Genomic DNA, 24,953 nt, shown 5'->3' with positions numbered 1-24,953 from the left:
AAAGCTATGAGGGGCAATCCTTAGATCTCCTTGCCGTAACGAGGTCGACCGGGCTAACTATACCAATAAATCAACGGCCTTAATGAAAATGTAGCGCTATCCGTTGCAAGAGCGCTGAACGATCCTACCTCTCCCGTTCGCCGTTTAAATGAAATGAAAAGAACGTGCAGCACTGGAAAATGCCCTCCTAAAAATATCAAGATAAGAGCAAGTCGGCGATGAGGAGCCCTGTCCGGAATGAAGGATGGGAGCAGCTTGTTTCGCAAGAAAGAAAAAACGCGCGTAATTACGAAAACGCGGTATTTCTATGAAATGCAAGACAAACTTGTATCCGTTGATAATCTATGTTGTAAGATGAATGCTACTAGAGTTTGACCTAGTATGATGAGCATTTTTGATTTCAATTTGTCGCGTCACGCATTCGTATAATAGCAGAATTAGAAGATTATAAATTAACGTTTTAATCACTTGCTCGTAGCAATAATAGAATTTTCTCAGCTATAAAATAAATAATCAAATGTTGTTTTCTTCACTTTTTAAAGTTTTTGAATCAAGTAAATGTAAAATACAAACAATTATTATTATAATACGGAATTGCACGCACTTACAGGTGTCGCAGATGTTCGTGTATTGAATTAATTCAGCGTTCATACGTGGTATTGTTATTTTCGCAGACGAGGGAGATACCATAAGAATGGAAAGCATTCTTTTTCCGTTGTTGAAGATATAAAACATGACGTAGCATATGTTGCTCTACGCATACGGTGGTCACATACGTGTACAACATGTATAATGTCGCGTACGTGTGCCTGCTATAATTACGACGGTCGCAAGCGTACCCAAAACAAGTTTGTAATCGTGAAAGATGAGCAAAGACGACCCTCGCAGCTGTACGCGGCAAAGAGGCGAGCCCGATAATATATGTACAATATTTTTAATTGTTGACGTTAAAATGTGCTCCCTTGGTTTTTTCTCGTTAACGTGACGTGGGAGGGTCCGAAAACTGGCTCGCGTCACGTTTTCGGCCGAGCCCTCCGAGTTATTTATTTCACGCTTAAAGAATCACCCGCCGTCCATACATACTGCCGTTGAGCAACGTCACATGTAGACGACTTTGGACAGACTGTCTTCTGCAAGCGCGAAAAAAAAATCTGAAACGTGAAAGCGAAAGATTTGAGGAAAATATCGTGGTAATTAAACAATGACGCGAATTTCAAAAGGAAAATAATATTAGTTACATTAAAAACAGTGGTCTTGGATATTACACGCGAGAATAAGATAATATAAATGACAAAATTTTTTCCTTCATAATCATTTATAATCTTTTTCACGCATATCTTATATTAATTTAATTCGCATTACGTTTGTTCCTGCCAGTTAATGTTGCAGACAAATAGCGAAGGATTGTTCCGTAAGTAGCAATCGTGCGCGTCTTTTGTGAAGAAATCATATTTCGCTGCGATTCGATTACGACGCGAGAACGTTCGGCTTTACCATTCAAAAATTATGTACCCCTCGAACATCGTTCTGTCACGATTACGCGAGATACGATCGAAAGAAACGAAATCGGAGGAGGCCATTGTCGAGGCGTATTCATATTTGGCTCCTGCATTTTGCATGCGATTCGTACACAATACGGTCCATCGGAAGCTGTCGTCTACTACTTCCGCTATCTGACTGCGGTACGTCTGCCTGCCTGTTTCCCCCTTCATTCTGTCCCAACGAAATTCCGACGTATCCGCATATATTTATTTCGGTCCTATGGAAAAATATGAGAGCGTTTTTCAGCGAGTTTCTCCGCGTTTAACATTCACCCAGAAACTGACTCGGAAAATATAATATTGATTTTATCTGTAAGGAATAAAAATTAATTTGTTATAACTTACTTTTTTTTAAATTTTCTCAAAATTCATATTTTAATACGCGTAATAAAAATTCACAATATGCATTACAATTCTTTGTACAATTATATAATTATACGAGTATACTAAGATAGTGAAATATGATTAATAATTAACATTTTGTCATTAATCGAAAGCAAATTAAAAATTAATTTTATCAGAGCATTTACTGCTTATAAAAATTTCTAATATACTATTTCTAATATATAAGTATCGCGTATCTAAGTATTACGGACTAATGAGTAGATTGAGAATGAAATTCCGACGTTTGCGTGAAATCCGTCGATCATACGTCATCCCGGTACAAGCGACGTATCTACATCTTTATTAGGTAGGCACGTGTGGTTCAGAAATGTTTTATCCTAATTACGAGACGATCCTGATTAAATATATTTTAGTAGATTTTCGCCCACTCTTCCTCTCCTCTCCTCTCCGTCCTCTTCTCTTTGCCATCTCATACGCACACAGTTGTCACGTAATGGAATATATTCGTTACCGCGATATGATAACGGGCCGTCGTAAGTCAGGGAGTCATATTACCTCGGAGATCCTAGTCGCGAAGTATAGCGTGATTTTTCAATTTATTAAAGTCGACGCACGCTTGTAGAACTCCCGCGACGAGCAATGTAGATAAGGCGGAAATTTATGGTCTACCTATTGGAAATGCGACGAGCGCTCTCGCTAATGAATCGAATTCAGATAGTCGAGGATGAAGAACTGCGCGCACGCATAAATTAAGCACAAAGCACAGCAATAACCGTCTAATGTGACCGGAAGTGCCCCTGTTTCGCGCCTTATCGCGACTCGATCTCATTAGGCACGAGTGCCTACTGCAAGTTCGCCGATGCGATCAACCCGCCTCGTATCAATTGTCGCCGACGCCTTGGCGAATTCGAGCCTAATTACTTTATTGCAAATACGTCGGAGAACAACTCGAATTAGGGTGTGTGTGAACTATTCGGAACGCGATTGCGATACTTATCTATCGCGTAACTTGATCAAAATGAGAATTTTTTTCGCGATATTCTTAAATACATTCATGATGTTATAAGCAAATCGGTGAAATCATGACATTTATTATATCGCGAAAACTAATTCATTGACAAACTTAAACATAAATGACCGAATTATTAATTACAATTAATTAATATTGCTTAAATTATCATTACATCTGAATTCTGTTTTGTATTAGTATTTTTGTGTTGGATGCTATCCATATTCTCTATGTTTATTATAAATTCTTTCATGGACACGCATTGTTGGACATCATGTATGGTGAACCATGTGCATGCTTATAATTTTGATAGTTTTATTTGTGGAATGCAAGAACGCCTTTTGTCGCCGTTGAAGTGTCGCGTACACGCACGTAGATATACAGGGGGATGACAAACGATCATGGGAAGGGTCGATCGGGTATTGGCATGCCATGTACGAGCGGGGTTATATAAATGAATCGCGTCCCCGGGGCCGTATCTTACGGGAATACGAAACATTAATGGACAGATGCGTTTTTGCCGACGGGAACGAATAGCCCATGGCAGCGTGTCGATTTATTCTCGACGAACGATTCTGTCGCGGAGGACACGTCGAAGGTACACTGCGAAACCATTACGATTATCATTTCTTCTTTTCTTTTTTTTCATAAAAAATGTTTTCGTAATTGTGCGTCCATTGTTCGGGCACTATTCCATTGGAAAATAAATTAACGTGATTAATATCGAGTAAAAATAATTTATCAAATCGTGAATGTTTTGTACGGAACTGAATGGTGATGATTGATTTGCTTTTTATTAAAAAAAGCAAAATAATTATTTTTAGTTATATTTTTAAAGAAACAGCTTTTCCGAAATTATCCTAAATTATTTATTTGCAAAACGTATAAAGCGGGGCATTTTTTAAAAACTTTCTTGCGTCTGACGTGTTGAAAATAACAAAAAAATACATGCGGCACTTTTCGCTGAGAGAACATTCTTTGTAGCTCAAAGGTTTTGTTCAAACAGTCCGCAACAATGCGTTGTGCACACTTCAAATTGCCAGCATACCCGGGGTAAAAAGAATACCTACGCTATGTAGGCGGGGAACGAATGGTCCCGTGGTTTAGCAGGGTAAAGTACCTCGGCGTGTAACGAGGGGCGGTTGGATATTTGCATAATGATTGCAATTATTATTGCCTTACCGCGCGTAATCTATAATGCAGTTCAAACGATAACCACCAATGCATCGGGGACACGAGAAAGGCCCGTTAACATTCCCGGCGCGAAAGTGCTAGTGCAATGGTGGCCCTCACCCATTAGCGAATGTCGACGAGGCACTAACACATTGCCAGATATCGGCATCGTTGTGTATCCGCGGTTATGGTAGATTAGCCGTCCTTAATGTCATTCTTGTCGCGGTCCGATGACAGTCGTGATTTAAGCCGAGAAAATCTCTCGGCGAAGCGACGAGTATGTCATTTTCTTTTTACGATCGCGCATTATTTTGTATTGCTAATGACAGCTAATTTTTAGAATCATTTGCACTTGCATTTCAGTAGTCCACTATAATATAATTTTCTTGTTTTAATATAATAACTTTTCAATTTTTAACAATTGAAGGGTCGGATATACAATCGCAGTATGACATGATTAATATTATATACAGTTTACTACTTTTTAAAATTATATAGTTGTATTATCATTGCATTATTATCATTGTTTTAATAGAATTGCTGCAGAATGATAGAAATGCGATAGAAATAATCTTTCGACAGATAGATGCTGTACATTATACATGAAATAAAATGTACTGTAAATATATTTTAGATGCTTTTATTTTATTGGATTGACTAAAATCACAAAATAATAATTATTTCTTATATATATTGAAGCGTGATGTGTACCTTTGTTATGGATACTTTTCAGAAGAAAATTTATATTTCGTTAATGTATTAGTTTCTTTTTGTATATTACGAAAAGCATGAAATATTCTTTAATATATTCGTAAGAAATTAATTTAGCGTGATGTATCATCCCCGAGTCGGTAGGGTAGATACCTCTGGTAAGAGATGAGGGGTCGCTAGTCGACCGTCTTCTTATCGACTGGATGCTCCATGCAAAACGGCTCCCTGACTCCCCGATAGAAAGGGGTAGCTGCGAATTGCCGCCGTCGATTTGAACAATTTCAGTTCGTTAATATAAGATCGAAAGGGATTAGCTTTCGGGCAAACATCATCCGCGTGATTCCCACCGATTCCGGATAAATGGCTGACTTTGAAATTGCATAAGTTATGATTGCATTGAAACTGCTTTAAGGAATCTGAACCTGGAAACCATTTATGTATGACTACTTGCCAATATATCACTTTCAACAATATCGGAAGAATGATTGTGCTCCAATATTTCTGCAATATGAAGAAAGATAGAAGTACATGATATTAAATTTATTAAATTTATTAAATTTTGTGGAATCATAATATGAGACCTGATTTCTATTTATATTGTATTTAATAAGTACAATAAATATATGATAGTTGTTGAACATTTTTGCCAATCCAAGGAATTTTAAATTTAAAATATAAAATATGTTTTTTTGTTGATATATTTTTTTATTTTCTTTTGTATTAAAATTCTACGTACTTTAATTAAATGAATTAAGATAAAGTTATAAATATTAATATATTAATATATAAATATATTATATATTAATATTTATATATTAATATTTATATATTAAAGAATTTACACATTCTTTCTGTTAAATTCAATTTAGAAGTCAATTTAAATCATTTTGTTAACACGTGTACTTATTTTGATTTTGTTACATCTTTCCTACGAATGGGAGTACTCATTATTCTTTTTCTGCGTGCACTCTCCGAATTGATTTCATTTTTTAAATACACATATCTTTGTTCGCTTACGATTACACAGCGAATTGACGTGAAAACGATCCTTTTCACAAATCTCCGGTGATATAAACCGGTGTTTCGATACGTACGCATATACACGTTCCTTTTGTTATGGAATCCCCGTGTGAATTATGACCGCCCAATAGAGGGAACCCCGCGTACGGTATATTGGATTCGCGATACGCATTTCGCGTGCCTCATGATACTCAAATTTCAGCCGGTAAATCACGACTGTCTAGATCGGTGTAACTTCAAGAGGGTTGAAAGGAACTTGTGATTTCTCGGGTCAAACGCGAATGCGGAATCATCGTTCCGCTTTAAATTCCTGGTCAAGTTTTCCGGCTCTGTATTACTAGCATCGAGATATCTTTAAATAAATAAAAATTAGTTTTAAGAATTATGATGCATATGATCAAATGGAAAATGAAGAGATACTCCACATATTACCATTCTAGTGTATACGACGGGTAGGACATTGAATGCTTTCAGGCAGAATTCATTTTGTCGTGTTATAAAATATTGACGGGCGTACTACATTTACTGTAGATATTTTATATGGCACAACGTTCCTCACTGAGACAGAAGGAAATCGAGTTTTATATTTTATGAAGCGATTTCTTTTTTCTTATGTACTTTTTGTTGATATATTTTATTTTGTTACGGTATTTATTGATATCTATCCATTTGCGCGATAATTGAATCGAGCAAATAATATAATAATCAAATTTCTTGCCTTAGAGTCCTTACTTTTAATAAAATCAAACAAAAAATGAATCACTCATTACACATTAACATGCAATTATTGAGATGCATGAATTCGAAAAGGTTTCATGGCGCTTTGAAGCGATCTTCTCTTCTATTCTCCTATTGACATCAAGAAAATAATAATACTGTCTTGAATTTTATTCGAATAAGATAATTCGCCGTGAAACCTTACGAATTTTCATACTCTATTAATTACATGCCATATTAATTACAATATAAATGTAGCATACAGTATAGCATACAATGTGTAACATACGAATTCTATTTTGCTACTTAGCAAATTGAAAAGAAAACTGTGAATTCAGGATAAGAAGAAATGTGAATTCTCAAAGGAGTTCCTGCAAAACATGTAAGAATTTTATTTAAGTTTACGCAATCATGAATTCCTTCGTAATAAGAGTGCAATGTCAGCCATTGCCATGCCTATCATGGTATCGGTCCAGCGCCCCTTCAATAACCTCAATACAAAATTCTTTTCACATTGCTCTCAATGGCTAGGTATAGGAAATATATGAAAGGCTCGCCGTCCGGTTCAACCGGCGCAATGTTGGTCGAGGCCTTTTCTCCCAAACACACGAGTGCCGTTTGCGAGGGGCCTATAAGCTCGGCCCCCCTCCCTGTAATGAAACATAAATTATTCAATCGAAATCAGCTGCGGACCACCGAGCGTCGGCATCTACCACGACGCCAGTACTTTCCGGTCAAAAGCTTTAAACCGAACCCTCGATCCTTTCCGCGAGGAAGGCGATGAAAGCGAAGCGACCGCGGCAAACCTTTGCTTTTTTTTACGCGCGCGTTTTGAACGATTTTATTTTTTTTTTCTCTGAGACTGAATATCGTCTGGCATGTATGCGCCTTCAGTTTTTCCTCGGCAGGCAATTGAAAAATTTCTACTCTCCGTTTCACGATGAATTCTCGTTATTGAATCGAGCACACAGAGAAAATTTTGGCAGTGTGTTTTATTTAAAGAGTAAATTTCAACGGATCGATAGTAAATTAGATATATCATTGCGCAAATAAAAATGTTATCAAATTACAGAGGAAAAATACGCGATTATGATAAATTATTTATTATATAATTTTAAATTCGAAGAGTGATGATCATTTTCACGTTAAAAAACATTCAACGTCAGTTTCATTAAAGAATATGTTTCTCGGGTGAATAAAACCCGTTTGTATCTTCAAAGAAATGGCTCTTTAGGGAAAGGAATTTTAATAATGTGTTTCCATTACACATGTAAAATGCATTTTACTTTTATTTTGCGTAAGGCATCGGAAACAGAGCGATACGCATCTCGCGAATCCCCGAGGACCTCTCCTGATTCCACTTCCGGAACAAGATCGCGCTTTAAAACTGAATACGCGACTCAATTCCGGGCGTGTCGACACGCGCGTCGGTGTCGACGGGGAATAGAAGACGTTTAGGTGAGGCCGTCAAATAAAATACACTCGTCCCATGTGAAGGGAGTGACATGAAACCGTCGTGATCCTTCTGTGGAGATCTCGTGTTGTGCGTACATGCACGTCCTGCAGACGCACAACACGCACCTCGCGCCAGGAATCGAGGCTAACATGGTCACGCAATTAGCGAAATATATGACAATGAATATTTCCTGTGGAAGAATCCGTAATGGAGACATGTATCACGCTAACTTTTGTATACGCAGGAAATAATGATTATTTTATAATTTTAAGGGAATCATTTTTCTTATGTGCCGTAGCTAGTACGAGATGTAAAATATTTTTTCCCCTTGTTTGCAGGTAGGCATTAGACATACGTATGTAGTATCAAGAGATTTGAACAAGCAAAAGTGAAACATGTGGGACTAATTGAGGATGCGTGGAGGACATCTTGAAATTCTCCAAGATCGCGATTTGCTATGTTGATTCAAGTTGCGAACTCCCACGCGCTCTGGCAGCCTAATTAAGCCTATATACGACGAAAGACGGGTTAGAACAACGTTCATCGAGAATCAATGTTTTGCTTGGTGGAGTGCATTGTGTATGTTGTTTGATAAAGGAAACATCTGGGGACGCGTGACATTTTTCGTCACGCAGAATTAATTTTGTGACAACACACGCAAATCGGGGACAATATTTTCACGTTAATTTCATGCGAGGTGCAACTAATTACATTATGCAAGATTATACATGTTCCATTTAATGTTACCTTTCTCATTGAAAACTACGTTTAGTTATCGCATACTAACAGAAAAGTGCAAAAAAAATATTTTGTGTATTGCTGTCCTCTTTAATTTCCATTAACCTGTTTAAATTACACACAAAAATTTTTAAAATATTCTACTCAACATTGCAATAAATTTAGCTACCTTTATGTAAGTATATCGCAACTATTTTTTTGTCTCATAAAATTTCAGCTTTCTTTTAACGTATAACAGTTATCGCTTAGGGTAATTATTGCCTTGCTGGCAAATTGCCATTAAACCGCTAACATTTATTTATATTCATCTTTTAAGCAATATAATTATATTCTATTTATTTTTCATCCCCATTCCGTAATTACTGCGCGAGCGTGTCGATCCATTGTAAAGGTCGATGCGGCTCATCGTCGATGAATGAAAGAGCGAGCAATATTATTCCGGTCGGTCGGGAAGGCGCGTATAGATTTTTATGCAAATTCTATTGATATCCGATCGTGGTCGACGATAGCGCACGGAACATGCACGTCTCGCGATGGTGGTGGCTAGAAAATAGCCCTACCTAGCCGCGTCCGTTCAGCTACAACCCTCGATTGCTCGTTGCTGTTCGAGAAACAGTCGCGATTCGTTGGAGCCCCTTACGCTCGCGATCTGGCTTTAACGAGGGCGAGGTAGGGTAAATCGCGATTAACGCTGTTCTTAACTCCCTATCCCAACCCCTGGACGAGACATAGCGGCAATCCCGCGCACGTTAACTTCGCGGCCTTTTATCAAATATATGTGTTTTAGAAATTACGTGTGCCGTCGGATTTATCGAGCGTAATGCGACCGGAATAAATGGAAATTAAAACGCGCGGCTTCAAAAGCCAAAGCGAGCTTTAGCGTGCGATATGAAAGAGTAGAAGCGAAAGTGGAGGCCGCGAGTTAGGAGGACGAGCAATTCAGTAAATATGTTTGAAAACCGATGATTTCTCTCTTGCATGTTTATACTAACATACGTAAATTGAACGTCTCTCGTTGCTCGGTGGATGTGCGTGCAATGAGAGGTGCGTGACCTGAGGTACACGATTACCGGTTGGCGCGAAACTCGGACCGATTTGAAATATAACCTACTCGTTATTAATAAAATTTGCATTTACAAGGGCGAAAAGGTGTCACGGCACGCCACGCGGGAACGACAGAACACCTTTCCTATCTTTAATGAGGTTTCCTTGATTTGAAATTAATGATCTGTCATTCTCTTTAACAAATTAGCTTTTGGCTTATATTTTTAAGTATCTCATACTTTTATCTAATTAAATAATATCTAAAAGATATATTATTTATCTATTACACATAATATCACAACTGTACTGTTCACTATATTTTATATTTATGTCTGGATCCTATTGTCTAAATTCTGCGGTTATCTCTTTCTCTGTTATATCAGAATGCGCATTAAATCACTTGACTTTATTCTTAACGATCGTAATAAAGGCCTATCCATACTGACAGGTTTACTACCCAGTTTTATCAACAATCGACCATATGTTTTTAAAGAAATTCAGTAGTGGATCTTCGGACATGTTCGTTTAGCGCTAAATCTCAGCGAGTTCGTGGGGTTTGATTACTTGTTATCGAGGTAACTCAACCGTCGTCTGGCATCTGATAAAGGCTCGCGAGTAATTATTAATCATAGACCGGGCAGTATAACGATCCATCCGAGTCTTATCTCGGTGTCGAGTGATGTATGTACGCGGCCGAGGTCTACGCCGCAACGCGAGGAGAGGGCAAGCGGGGTTGTGCAACGTCTAGAAAGATGGTGGTAGTGGTGGCGACGGATGGTAGTAGTGGTGGTGGTGTTGTTGCTTGGTGGGTTACTTGTTGGCTCGCTTAGCTCCCGGGTTGCAATACTTCACCAAGATAACAACTAATAATCGATAGTGGCATTGCCAGGTACGCAGCCAGGTACACGTACGTAAGTAAGTACGGTCTCGAAAAGTCCCTTATTCGTTTCCCCTACCCTTTCTACCTTAACTCACCCTTAACTCACCCCCGTCTTGCCTCCCGCCGCCCCGTCATTCGGATCGGTGGGTAGTCTCGCCTTTTAACCACCCAACAGCGGCATGCAAGACGCTCGTAGGTCAAAGGTTGCGCACTCTGACTATTCTGTAAATTATCGTGAGCTTAACTGTTACCTCGCCTCTGGTCGAATGAACAGTTCGAATACGACGTATCTTTCGCGGGAATGCAATTTTCGTGGGAATGAGAGGGAGAATGTAATTTTCTCGTGTAACGTGTGTATCGTACGTAGAGCGAAATATTTACAAAGACAACGCTATATACGTACTATACAAATTCTCTAATATATTACGTTATATATTTAAATATTATTTAAAACAAAATATAAATGATTATAAATTAATTATTTAATGCATAGCATGCGTAGTATGCATAGGATTAATATATTATTTAGATATACATAATAAATAAGAAAGCAACAGATATTAAAAAATAAATTATAAATTACTGATAAAATATATTATAATTAATATGTTTAGAACTTTAACCTGATACAAGACGCATATATATATATATATATATATATATATAAATATAATATGTGTGTGTGTGTGTGTGTGTGTGTGTGTGCGTGCGTGCGTGCGTGTGTGTGTGTGTGTGTGTGTGTGTGTTTTATTACACTGGAGGTACGAATGACAAAAAGGGTGAGGTATATGGCTAGGACGATGTAGAAGGGAGAGGGGTTCAAGCAAGGTTGTGGACTTTGTGCAACGGTTTACAAGGTAGGGTAGCTGATATCGCCACGCGAGATAAAGTATTACAATCGAATGCACGCAATAAGTCTTATCGTCGACCGATCGGCAATAAAATGTAAAATTTAAAACGGCAATTATCTCGTGCCGTGTATCTGGTTAGCTCGTCGGCGCGTCGAATCTAACTTCCTCTTACACCCTCCGTTTCCATTGCGTACCATCAGCGTTGTCCCTATCGGCCCTACCACGACTTGCGTCCGGTTCAATAATTAATACATTGACGACACTGTATCGTTGCTAGGCGATTATTTCACCAAACATGCTCGTCGAGACGATCGTGCTGCAAATATATCCGATCGTCGGTTCGTAATCAACGCGTAATTAATAACTCGCGAGGAGCGAAAAAGATAATTAATAGTTATTTTGCAAATTTACCAATTTAACGGTTTGATAAAAATAAATGTAGCATTCGCGAAATGAATTACAATCGCGGTCAAATTGCTATTTTTTATGAACAGATGATATTGCATGCTTTTATAAAAATTGTGTGACAAGATTTATTGCATCTGACGTATTTCATATAAACAATATGCGGACATATGATAAGTATATTGCGATGTTTCCTTTCCACATCGAGTGTCACCAGCCTATTTGCATTCCAGTTCAACCGCAATGAAAGGCAGCTCGAATAAGGATTCCAATAAAATGTTTGGGGAGGTTTGCTTTGGGCGGGTGGTTCGGGATGTGGAACGTGGAATTCGATATTACAGCGTTACTCTGTAGTTCCGCACATACTCGCTCGTATCCGCACGTCAACGTAAATTGTCCCTTCCCGTCTCTGTGCCGTTCAAGAAGGAATTTTTCTCTTCGTATCATATATTTCCGAACGGCACGAGATGGATAAGATTCTAGATATTTCTTACATGGTGAAAGTTATAAATTAGTGTCTCGTTTAATGCTTAGATTTTTTCCTTCCTCCCTCTCTCTTTTTCTCTCTGTATTTAATCGTTATACATTAATCTTGTGTAAGAAGACGTATGTATGTATATATATATATATATATATATATATATTAAGTGAGACACTTAATATATAATATAAAGTTTTTATATGTTAAGAAATTTACAATTCTATCAATTGTAATTATTGTCGATTTGAAATAATATAATATTATTTAATTTACACACATTCGCACATGTGATATTATTTAATCTCGTGTGTACGTAAATATACATTTTATATCAGCTGTCTATAATATGAAGCTATCTATGATATGCTTGGCAACTTGGAGTACGATCGTTATACTTATCCGCTATCATTATCGCGTCTAACGAATAGCGGCACGCTAAGAATCCCTCGCGTCTATACAGCCCGCGCAAACGATAGTAATGAACCGCGCTTAGGAGAGTAATCGTAATATTCGCACGCTTTCCAAATGCGTCCTTTCGAGTTTCGTGCGCTAAGAACGTAGAACCCTTAGGTCCCGTGGGGTGGCTCTACTTTACGATCTGCTCGTCCGCGTGCTTCGCACAAAGGACTGCGCTACCTCGTTACGGCGGGACTAGTTAGAATAAAGTGTGATTAGGACGATAGTTATGGCATTTTGTATTATAATTCCGCGAGGGTAAAGCTCAGCCCTCCTGCCCGCCAGTCGCGCCAGGTTCACTCTCGAAGGAGCTGTTAAGGCCTCGCCAAGTTTTCGATCCGAAGTAACGTGAATTCCGTGATCGCTTGAGATTCTGCTTTACTTGCAGTCAAGATAACACCAACTTTAACTTTGTGAAATTAATTTATAACTTCGTCTCCGAATATTATGATGTGTTTTTCAATACATTTGATTTTTATATATGGAAAAGTATTATATTGTATTTCCTCCTTCTCTAATGTAGCATTTGAAACTAGAATCGTTAATTATTTTACAACATTAAATTTTATAATTATGGGAACATTATTCATTTATTATTTTATTTTAATTAAAAGTGAACAACATTTTTTTCTAAAGTGATTTCTACGATAAGTATCTATCTATTTATCTATCTTCTATCTTCTCCACATTGAATGTTTTACGATGTACAAATTAATCCTAGAACCTTGATGAAGGTATCTTGTGAAGGAAAAATGTTGGACAGTGATTCACCGGGACGCACAGCCGCACAGGGGTTACTCGTTCGTTTTCGCGGGGGACAATCGAAGTTTCGGCGAAGTTAATCAATCGATCCGGAAGACCCGTGAGAATCGGGTAGGGAGTGGGCAGCCGGTGGCTGCCCGTATTTGATTGTTTAATTAGCAAGATGACCCGGTCGTATTCCAGTGGGGATTCTCCGAAGGAGCTCGAACTAGACGGGAAGGAACGTTGAGGAGGAAAAGATGGAGAATCTCTAGAATGAGACGGGAGAGAAAGAGAAGCGGGACGGAAGGATGGGGACAGAACGCGAGAAAACCGAAGACACCAGAAGGAGATACAACCGGAGCGAGTCAGCGGAAAGCTGACGCGACGGTGGCGGGACTAGAGAAGAGAGAGGAGGATGTATGCTCTCAAGGAGAGATACAGTCGCCAGAACTCTGGCGTGCGAGAGAGAGAGAGAGGGAGAGAGGAGGTCTGGATTTCTGGTGTATAGGGGTATTAATCCCTACCCTCAATTACCCTTTGTCTTGGGCGCAGCTTGGTCCACTTGTTAAGACACCGCCACTGTTTGTCTTGAGGAACAGGTAAGGGCGCCCCCGGAGCGGTCGTGGAGGTCTGCCGGCTGTTTCGGTCGCTGCTTTACATACGTCCGTGAGACCGGAGACGAACTGCTACCGGGAAGGACTACTGATCGTTGCGGTCTCGCCTCTGCCCTTGATAGAAGTTCGCCGGTAAAGTTCCTGCCTCGCGGCCGCCTTAAGGGATACCGCTCGCGCCGCCACTGATATCCTTGCTCTCGCGTGATCCGCAGCCTTTTCATGGACTTGAGCGATTCTAATACTAACTTTCCTAGAGATATATTGGTTTGAATCTTATTTCAAAAACATTGATAGTTATAATAGTTATAACTCTTTAATAGTTATTAAATTATTTTTTATAAAAACGTAGGTATTTTGAATTTAAATATTGAAAAAAAAGAACTTTTATATTATTTTTGAAATCCATTTTAAAATTTTGTTTGAATTATTTTATTTAAATTTATTATTTCATAATTATATATATATATATATACATTCAAAATATACAACGTGCTGTAAAAAAGTTTATTTTTAATTTTTTCGATTAGATAATGGAATGTGAAAATAAAATATGAACAGAAAAAAAGAGGCAAAGACAAGAAATAAAAAAAAAATTGGCAAGTCGCCTCATTGAGTTTAGTAAGATTAATACACACACACACACACACACACACACACACACACGCGCGCGCGCGCGCGCGCGCACACACACATATATATATATGAGTTAAAAGGTTGAACGGAAGTCCGCTACCTCCAATTTATCCTGAGGGCAAGGAGTAAAGAGAGTGGTGTGAAAACCGAAAGAGTCGACAGGACGGCAGATTTATTCGCGTCGTGGTAATTTCCTCAGATTTTCCGCCCGTATTATTTGTTCGACATCGGGCCGGTAAGGAGAACGGCGGCAGAACAAGGGTGCGTCGTCCGTTTCTTTACACTACGAAGAATATCAATTGTTAGAAATACAAAGGGTGAGAGAACGAGGCGGGGTTGAAGGGGTGGAGAAATCGTCTTCGTCGTTTGGGGTAAGGAGGAATCATTGGCGTGGCGCGGTATATAGGCAAGGGCGGCATGGGGTGGGCGCAGCCTGTGGCACACCACCCCTGTACAAACCAAATTCTTAAGAGAATTTAACCGTTTGAATAGCTCGCAAATCCATTGCAAATGTTTACACGGGATTGGCGCGCGGGCGGACTTCCTTCTCTTTCTGCTCGATTCCGCTGGCAATCGCGATATCTGACTCTCTGCCTTTGGGACTCGAAGGCATTCGGTCGAGCTTCCTAAGATTTCTGACATGCGTCCGTTTTGCGTATCCTGTTATACTTGTACAAAAACGATTTAAGTCTCTGTGTTTTCTTCCGAGTTGTTTATAAGTACAAATTTATTAAGTAATATGCACACATATTTAGTTTAAACATTTTAATTTATACTTTATTAAAGAAAACAAATTTTTCTAAGTAAAAATTAATTAATTTTATATTAGTAGTATAGTTCCTCTAGAAAAGCTTCTCTCCTTCTCTTTCTTATTGACTTTTTGTTTAATATCTAAATTTGTAAAGATAATACACTCTTAGAAAAAAGAATAAATTATTTAAAAGATATTTATATTGTATTTATAGATATTTATATTTATATTACTTAAAGAAGATTGTTTATTAAAATTAGCATTTTAATACGTTTAGAACATATATTAAATATAATTTTTTAACGTTAAGATGCATAACCGATGAGAAGTTTAGTTCGACAATTAGACGAGGGTTGAATTGCCATTTCTCAGCAATCGAAGTTGAGATATATGCAGAGAGTGAAAGGAATACGGCTTATTCGCGTGCCACCGAAAAGTTTCAGGGAAGCAACGTGGCGTTGCATGCCTCGGCATTAATAATTACTTTACAACTGATTCTTTTGTTTTCTATTTTATTTCATTTTTTAGCGGTACGGTCGCGGTACTGCCGCCGCGCAGTTAAGGCATTGTGCATACAGGAACGCCTTTCGTTGTATATTAATAGCTCGTACCATGCTACATTATTATTTTAGTCTGCTAATCCGCAGCCGATGTCGCATGCTCGTACGGAATTACCGGTTTGTTCCTACCTACAATGTTCACACCTTAATCATTTGACGCTTTTATATCGGGTCATAAAACCCGATAATAATTTAAATTCATTGAGGTCTGTTGACAGTATATTAACGTCGCGCGATAAAAATCACAGTAAACTGGCTAGTCACATTTTATGGTCATTCTCTTAAATGGTATTAATGCTATTTAAGTTAATAGAAAAATAACGCTATTTTCTAGCAATTTAATTATAAATATAGCTTTCACATAGAGTATAGCAGCTGAGAATCTTCTTTATCTAGAAATTTGATCTTTGCATCATAAGTAATATAATACTTTATTATTATTGTGGAAAAATAATTTTATATTTACTTTAAAATCTATGTGAAATTAATAAATCCTTAATTGAATCTATAACGTTTTGAGATCATTTCAATTTTAATTTCAAACGCTACGATGTTATCTATTTCTCAGTTCACCGGCAAAATGTTAAGTATGTACATTGTGGTATGAGATTTAGTATGGTCAGCTTTTGATGTCACTGAATTTCGAGTTTTCGTTCACGAAAACCAGGTTAGGTGAACGATGCCTTCGGTGCCAGCAGCGCATATCGGTTGACCTCAAACATGTATATATATAAATCGCAACGTACTGCCTCCTCAATCTTGTCAAGCTGCATCGCCCCGTGAACGTAACTCGTAGGTCTTGCCGCCAAAACCACGCCATTCTGCATTCATAAGCTCGTTGCCTTTCTCTGTGCTTCGCATTCCGAATTATGTTTACAAAGGACTCTTTTGTATTACGGACAATATCCTGACATTTTTCGGAAGCGGTTGGAATTTCAACCGAAATCCATTTATTACGTAATGATAATCCTTTGATTTTGGATAATCAACAACAACAGATATTTTAATGTTATTTAATACAAAAAATGTAATATGTATATATGTTCCTATTACATAACTTTCTAACGCAGAAGATTATATAATTGGAGAAAATCAACATTTTTTTTGATTCAACAATGATTTATTTATAAGTAAGAGCATATGGCGAGGTAAATATAATTAGATTAATTTAATAACATTTCTTATTACGCGGAATTTTCTGAATTTTTTTATTTATACGTTGAAAAATATTTTTATTATTTTTAATTAGATATCTAATCGGATTAATACTAAATACGATTATAAAATATTCTTGTTAATGATAAAAAATACGTGAAAAGCAATATGCGAAATGCAGTGAGATCCGAGGGTTAATTTATCGCGTCAATCGCTTCGTTCACTTCGATGCGAGCGAACTCCGATTTCATCGAGCACGCATAGAGGCCCTGCGGTTCAATCGATATTATTACGAAATCTACAGGCTGCCGTGTGCAAATGCTCGTCGCGTCGTTGCAGTCGACTGCACGACAAGGGGCGCGGACGTACTACCGGCGCTCGATTATATCATGGGATTAAAGTATGATCGGTCGCGCGGTCACGATATTCAACGATCAACTGATCGATGAAAGGCAAAAGGAATTGTCACGTGCCGTAAGAACGAGAACATTCGCTCCACGTGAAATTTGAACGTGTTTATTGAGCGTTTTTTCGCGATGTCAGATTTCCTTTAGATATCTAACGTATATCACTGTGGCTTTAAACTTGTTTGCTGATCGTTTCGTGAAAGTATTTTTTTTAATAGCAATGCGCAATGATATGTTTTATTGTAGTATAGAATAATTTCCGAAGTTGATATTACGTGCGCGATATTACATGGTGTGATGTGTCTGTACTTGCTTTCTATTTTTTTACGTGAATTGGTTTGAAATCCCAGGTGTACAGGAATTGCTTTTAGTTTTAGAAGTTAGTTTATGCATTAATAAATTTTAATTCATTATTATAAATATCATATTTATATAACATTCATATTATATGTTAAAAGTGCATATATAAGTAAAATGCAATAATAATATATTTAATAATAATATATTTAACGTAGAGATTTTAGACATACCTTAATATGAAATATATAATAAATATTTTGTTATTTAGTTAAAAATTGTTTAAAATAAAGGCAGAATATATCCGTGACATGATCATATCGCTACTTCGAAAGTTGAATAGTTTATCATGACTAAAAATGGTACACAGTTAATGCGTCTCTATAGAATATGATATAAATGATTTTCAAAGATTTCGCGTGCCAAAGTTCCGCAATTCCGTTCCATGTTCCAGAAATGGCTTCACGTGCCATTTATATCCATTCAATAATTACGTTGCCTCGAAAAATTCACAACTGCGAATGGATCGTGATAGCGTGACATGATACAGTCGTTATCGACATGAACTTTGCACTTTGCACGTTAGTGCCGGTCTCGAAATAATTTACGGTGGCGTTACAAAGCGGTATTGTATTTCTCGTGCAGATGCAATTCGTATTCTAAGCTTACCTGCATACTTTGCCAATCCTCTTTTACTTGTCTAGAAATAAAAATGGTTTATAATTATAATATTATAGCAGTATGGGATTTGTCTGATTATCAGATATTTTTACAAGATATTTTTATTAATTACAATTTTCAAAGCTTGATGATAATGATTTTGTTAATTTCTTTCTGTAGTCTTAGTTATTACATCCTTCTCTACACAACTTCTCTTCACAACTTTTAATTTTGTTTATATTTTGCCATACTTTACATTTACTTATCTTAAATTTTAAGATCTTTATACTATTTGCTTATAATCAACATTTCGCTAATGATTTTTAATGATTTCTATATCTAAATTTCTAAATTTATTATATATTCGTCGCCAATATATGCAAGTAGACATTTATAAATTTTAACTCAAATATATCCTGAATATTTGAATAACGTTATTTCGGATTCTGTTTTAAAATTCTATCTGTGCAGTCTGTAAGCTACCGACACGCTTCGGCGAAACTGCGAAGCTTCGGCACGGTTCGAAGTCGAAAGCACAAGTCGGTGGTAGAATCCGTGAGTCCGTCGACGTGTGTTAGGGATGACGTCAGGGATTGGAGACCGATTCCGTCAACCGATGGAGGATGAGGGATCGCGAAGTACACTTTACGATACGTCGAATGACTAATACGTTGAAACAATAGGCTGTCGTCGGCGGCCTCCGATGGGACTGATGGCTGGAGGGTGGGCCAGGGGTTGTAGATTGGGAGACGGTGCGATGGGGTGGGTCGGAGAGAGATTCCAATGCACCACTTAAGCGTTTCTATATCCGTGCCTTCGACCGCCCGCGTACGTACTTCCGTGCTTTTATCGCGCCGGGCTCGCGCGACGCCACTCATCGCAACCAGCGAGATGGTTCGTCGCTGTTACGATCGTTATTAATGACGACAATTATTATAAGGAAGTCAACTTTCTCATCGTGGGTGTCATTACGTCGTTATGGGTACTCTCACAGCCCTCGTTGTCGCGCATAATAGGGCATTCTGACTTCTGCTATTCTCGCATCTTTTTAGGCGTAAAACGATGCGATTATTGGCAGAGATGTTCCTTGTTGTTTATTATCATATCTTAACAGAATTGTACTTTACGAAATATTTGATTTGTTTGTTAATTGTTTGTAGGAAATTCGATATTTTTTGTTGTACATGTCACTTTCAAGACATTTCCAATTCGTAATCACACTATCGTATGTCCGCTAGCTTTTTGGAAATATATATATTTTTCGATATATGTATTATGTATTATCAAAGATGGCATATTCTTTAAGTCTATACATGATATTATTCACACTGATCCTGCGCTAGATAGAAACTCATCTTCTGTGGTGGATTAAAATTGGCGTATACACGAAGCGCCTTGTCAAAGGACACCAGTTAGTACCGCATAAAACATATACGAAACATGGCCGTCCGCCTGCCTACCTGGCTTACGTTGCTTGCCTTTATTCCGACAAAGTCAAAGTTCAAAGTCCGCGTGTGTAGCGCGAGAATCGCGGGGACAGGAACGAGCCGGGGGTGCTGGGGACGGGGGTGACCGAACCCCGCCGACGGTGATTGCTTCTCCCCCAGTCTGCCTTAAAATTGACGTCATATTCGTTATCCTTTCGACCCTTCTTCCGTGCCGTCCTCGCGTCTCCCGCGCTTCCGCCCCTGGGCATCTCTTTCTGCATGCGTATAAGCTTACATCAACCCTTCTCCATACGGCCACACCCAGTTCGGGGTTCAGTCGACGAGTACCCCGAATCCGAGACGCGCGAGGTAGCGGATGAAAAAGGTGAATTCTTTTTTTTTCTCTGCGATTTCCATCGCCGCGCGTCGTCTTCTTCGAGCGCTTCTTTTTTTTTTTTTTTTCATTTTTTCGAAGAGAAATTTGTCCGAAGGTCGTTATTGAGCTGCTCGCTGCTAAATGAGGAATGGTGAGTCGATGGGGATGGGAAGAGAGAATTTGAATATCATAGTGCTTGCAAATTTATAGAATGTACTTTGGAAGCTTGCATCAAGCTTTAATCATTTACAAGTATATTATTTATTTTTAAAACTTTACATGTAAATATAAGGTTATAAAATTATCTAAAATTGGAAACAGAAATTAATTGGACAAATCAAACTGATTAACCTTAATTATGAAGTTTGATGGAAATTTTATGAAATCCTATTTGATTACGATTATTTAATAAACAATAAGAAGATAAAGTAAAACAAAATATAAAATCGTTTATAATAATACATAATAATAACATTGATAATAATTAATTATTGCTTTATCTTAATAATGATGGAAATTTATGATCTTTATCACTCGATTGTGAGCGTCGTCGATAAGCGTCGCGGCTCCCGAGATACAAACGGAAGGGAGAAAGAAGGCTACGAGAGGAATAGTGAGCATCCCTTACCGCGGCGTCGAACCACCCCCTCCCCGAAAGAGCTTCCATCCCGGGAGAGAGCTTCCATTACTAATCCATGCAAAAACCGGAATATCTTTATCCCCCTCCGCATGCTGAGGACGTATTTCCGGAATAAATTCCGACGGAGGTAGCCGCGCGAAGACTTTGCTATGCGTTTCATGCACAGCGTTCTTTATTATTTTTGCCGGATTGATCTAACCCTTTCATGTGGGCTCGTGCGAAAAATTATTTCAATTTAAACCAGGATTTATAAAACTATAATATATTTTTAGCCGGGAAGTATATCGTTATTATATAGATTTTCTATTTTGATGTTTATATTAATTACACAGAATACATAACTTTATTAATAACACTCGAATCCGTTATATTTATTATTAAATCATAGTATGTATCATAACATTTAAAAAATTTTCATACATTCAATTTTATTAACCTTATATTATTTTAAGTTAATACACACATGTACGTGTACGTGTATCAATATTACGTGAGCATATAAAATCTCTCTAGTATATCTTTCTCTTCGTATACTGTATCTAGCAAATATTAATTATAACCGAACATCTGCATTGCAGTACGCGTAAACTTAATCCTCAAACCCCGAGACTCGTTTCCCTTGATACCGGTTCACGCGATAAAACGCCGATGGCGACTTTATGACATTTTCCGCGAGTAGAGATAGGAAAAGAGCGACCGCGGTCACCGCGAGTATGAACGTCGAAACGACTTGAAGGCTCGCAACTCGGAAAATACGTGTGTCGCCCGAGCCATGGATGGGCAAGTGGTACCCGTCCGAGTCCAAAGGGTTGGGGCCTGAGGAGAGGAGGCGGTCGAATGGGCTAGAAAGGGTTGGAGAATCGTGGCAGCGCCGACGTTCGCGGAGGTGGATCTGGGCGGAGGTGGAATACGAATATGAGAATTAAAGCCGTCGAAGGAATTAAAGCGTATAACCGTGGCGCGGATCTCTCCAAGCTGCGTCTGAGCGCCTATCCGTCTATTCCATTGTACTTCGGGTTGATCCGTACGTGCGTTCGTCAACGGATTTCGGCCGTTTCGTGGACATCGAATTGCCGAGTGTGGTTTCATCCGGCTGCAGAAATTTACGAAATTTTTTTAAATTTGAAAAATCTCTGAAAGATCGGTAATAAATCTACAAACTTGTTTCACGCGTTTTTCATAACAGCTATGTTGCTTATTTATGCTAATTTATTATGATTCCAATGTTTTAGCCCAATTCAGACAAAATTCTTAAAGGAAGCGGTCTTTTAAAATATTTCGTACATTTAATTTTATTATATATGCGACAGTTTTTCACAAAAGGAGCAAAGTTCTTGAAACTTTTATCTTTTCTAAATCATGCTTAACGAATGAAAACGTCTTATCGTTAGATTTCACGTTGGGTTTAGCCTAAATTCTCGCTACTCAAACAATATCTTCGAACTTTGGTTGCGATTTGCGGAGGGGGATAACATCGAACTCGAAATCGCGATTACGCGCACGGTCAAATACCATCGCGCGCGAGACCGCATGGTCATAATTAACGGGCATAAATTATCAATCCGAACGTCGGTTAGCAGCACGGGCTGGCACACCGGACGCACGTACGCGAAGCCCAGAAGAGGGAGGAGGTGGACGGTTGATACGTGTGTTGGGCAGAAGTGAACGGCGCGGCGGGTGCGGGGCGAGAACGAAGGGTAGTAGGTAGTCGAAGGGCGGCAGCAGGACGGTCACCGGCCGAAGTGATTGATATAGACGCGGTCGTCGCTGCGGGGCCCAACTCTGGTAATGCTGACTCCGTGACGTACGAATCTGCGAGCATTGCGAGCCGTCACTGTAACCACGCGTCTACTGACACCCGGCCTAGGTGCCACGAAAGAAACAAATGTCTCTCGGCATTCACGCACGTCCCTTCGCAGTCGGACGTGTCTGACCGCTGTTGCCCTGTATACTTATCACTGCGGTTGTAATACTCGCAATTCGAGATAATACGGCCTTTCGACAGGAACACTGTAGATTTCTTGTAATATAGTGTAGAATAAAAGTAAATATTAATATTATTTAGTACCGATGTCTGTTCACTTTTTATTCATTCTTGGCAATTATATTATCGTTGAGAATTATATAATTTTAATGCCATAATATCTTATTCCTAACGTCATCGTCACGTTAAATTTGTGTCATTTTTATTATATGAATTATTTATTACTTCCTATTATTTTTATTTGTTATTTCCAAATTCCGATTAGTACATGATTATTACATCAAAGAATAATGCAGCATAGAAAGATGCACCGTTTTCATTTCGACGAGACGTGTAGAACTCGCTGCAGCGCGTAACATCATTTCTCAAATTACGTTGACGAGTTCGCTGCTGGTTCGTCGCATATTTTTCAGTAGAATAACGACGGCTTTCGCTCACTAATCGTCCTCGCGTGCGTGGCCAATTCGACATAGTGTTCACATACAATGTGTCACTTTTCAAAAAAGAAGATACATCCGGGAAGATAAAGGCGCGTCAACGTCAGCTATCCATCCGATCTCTCTAGCTTTCTCCCTCTGTTTTCTCTCCCTCTTTTTTCCTCCAGTTTCCTCCATGTAAATGCGCGAAAAGCTGAACATCACGAGGGAGGAACTCAGCTCGGTGCCTCATATCATTAAAATAGAGATATTGACAAAAGGCATTCATATATATATATATATATATATCTAAACTCGTGTATACATCTCTCTCTCTTTTTCTCTCTTTGTCTCTCCGTTTCTCTTCTCACTGTCAGTAGACGAGGCAGCCCTCGGGGCGTTTCACAGATCAATGGGAATATTGAACAATTGTCTCTCTGGCTACGGTTGAAACGAGCGGCCAAGACAATCAGCCCTCCACGAACAATGCGTAGCTTAATGACGCAGCGCGACCGACGTTTTCGACGGCACATCGCGCGTCTCACTTGCCGCCCACATCGTTTCCTATCCTTGAAAACGTTATTATCGAAATCTGCGTGAGCTTCGTAAAAATCCTATCTAGATCTAAGAAACATGACTAAATCCTGCTAGGCATATGTCTCAGAGAAACTGACACAAATAGAGTAAGAATTCGATATTGGGTGGAGTCCAAGTTACTTCGCGTAAAACGGCGTGCGAATCCGGCTGTCGGCGGGATACATTGCCGCGACGATAGCAGCTTTCCTTAAGCCTCATTCTCCGCAGTGGCAATGGCATTGGCGGCGGTGTGTTTTAGGGATCAATAATTTATGTAAATGTGTACGCGGCAAGGGCGCTACCGTGTGGCGGTGAGTTACAGCCACGATGGTAAGGGGGTAGTAGGTGGGTTAGCGTTGGGTGGTCGGATGGCAGAGCGTCGTCGGGACGCGAAGAGAGGCGGGGGATGGGAATGGGTGAGACTGGGTGACTGGGGATGGATGAGGAAGGGCGGTTGGACTTTAGGGGTGAGTCGCAGCGGTAGTGGTGGAGGCGGCGGCGGCGGCGGTGGCGGCGGCGGCGGTGGCAGCGGCGGCGGCGGCGGCGGCGGCGGTCCGACCGAGGGTGGAGAAGATCGCGACACGAAGGGGTTTGACGTCCAACCCTTTCATCGATTGTACTTCTCCGTTCCCTTTTATCCCTTCGCCGCGCGCGCTCGCTTACTCGCTTGCTCGTTCGCCATTCCACGCATCACCCCTTATACACTCTTGATCCTCCAGCGCGCGCCAAAAGCAGCCATCGACTAATGCCCGATAATTCCCGCTGCCGCGTTCGCTCGCGCGAATATTTCCTCGAGTTTTCTACCTCGCGGCTCTTGCCACCCTCGAGTCGTTCTTTTCGCGAATCTTTGAACCGCGCGTGTCGTTAGGTGTCGCGTTAGGCTTTT

At 39.2% G+C, this 24,953-nt stretch overlaps 1 protein-coding gene across 4 annotated transcripts in view; it reads left to right on the top strand.

Moving 5' to 3' along the window:
• LOC105422581 (uncharacterized) overlaps positions 1-24,953 on the top strand; it is a 532,825-nt gene that overhangs the window by 6,276 nt on the left and 501,596 nt on the right. Inside the window, exon 3 of one of the 4 annotated variants that reach the window (XR_016139116.1) lies at positions 8,311-9,406. The exons of 2 other annotated variants lie outside the window; for them this stretch is intronic. Coding sequence is in view for 1 of the 2 variants with exons in the window: in XM_089076401.1 (XP_088932527.1) it covers positions 20,593-20,602 (10 nt within the window). In the remaining variant the exon portion in view is untranslated. Of the gene's footprint in view, positions 1-8,310; positions 9,407-20,175; positions 20,603-24,953 lie in introns of those variants that run through there. One more of the 4 variants, XM_089076401.1, reaches the window with a different exon arrangement.

This window comes from Pogonomyrmex barbatus, unplaced genomic scaffold (genome assembly GCF_055798465.1).
Source record: "Pogonomyrmex barbatus isolate J1 unplaced genomic scaffold, ASM5579846v1 scaffold2, whole genome shotgun sequence".
Classification (NCBI taxonomy): domain Eukaryota; kingdom Metazoa; phylum Arthropoda; class Insecta; order Hymenoptera; family Formicidae; genus Pogonomyrmex; species Pogonomyrmex barbatus.
The sequence above is the reverse complement of the archived record's forward strand: the minus strand, read 5'-3'. Positions and strand labels throughout refer to the sequence as shown.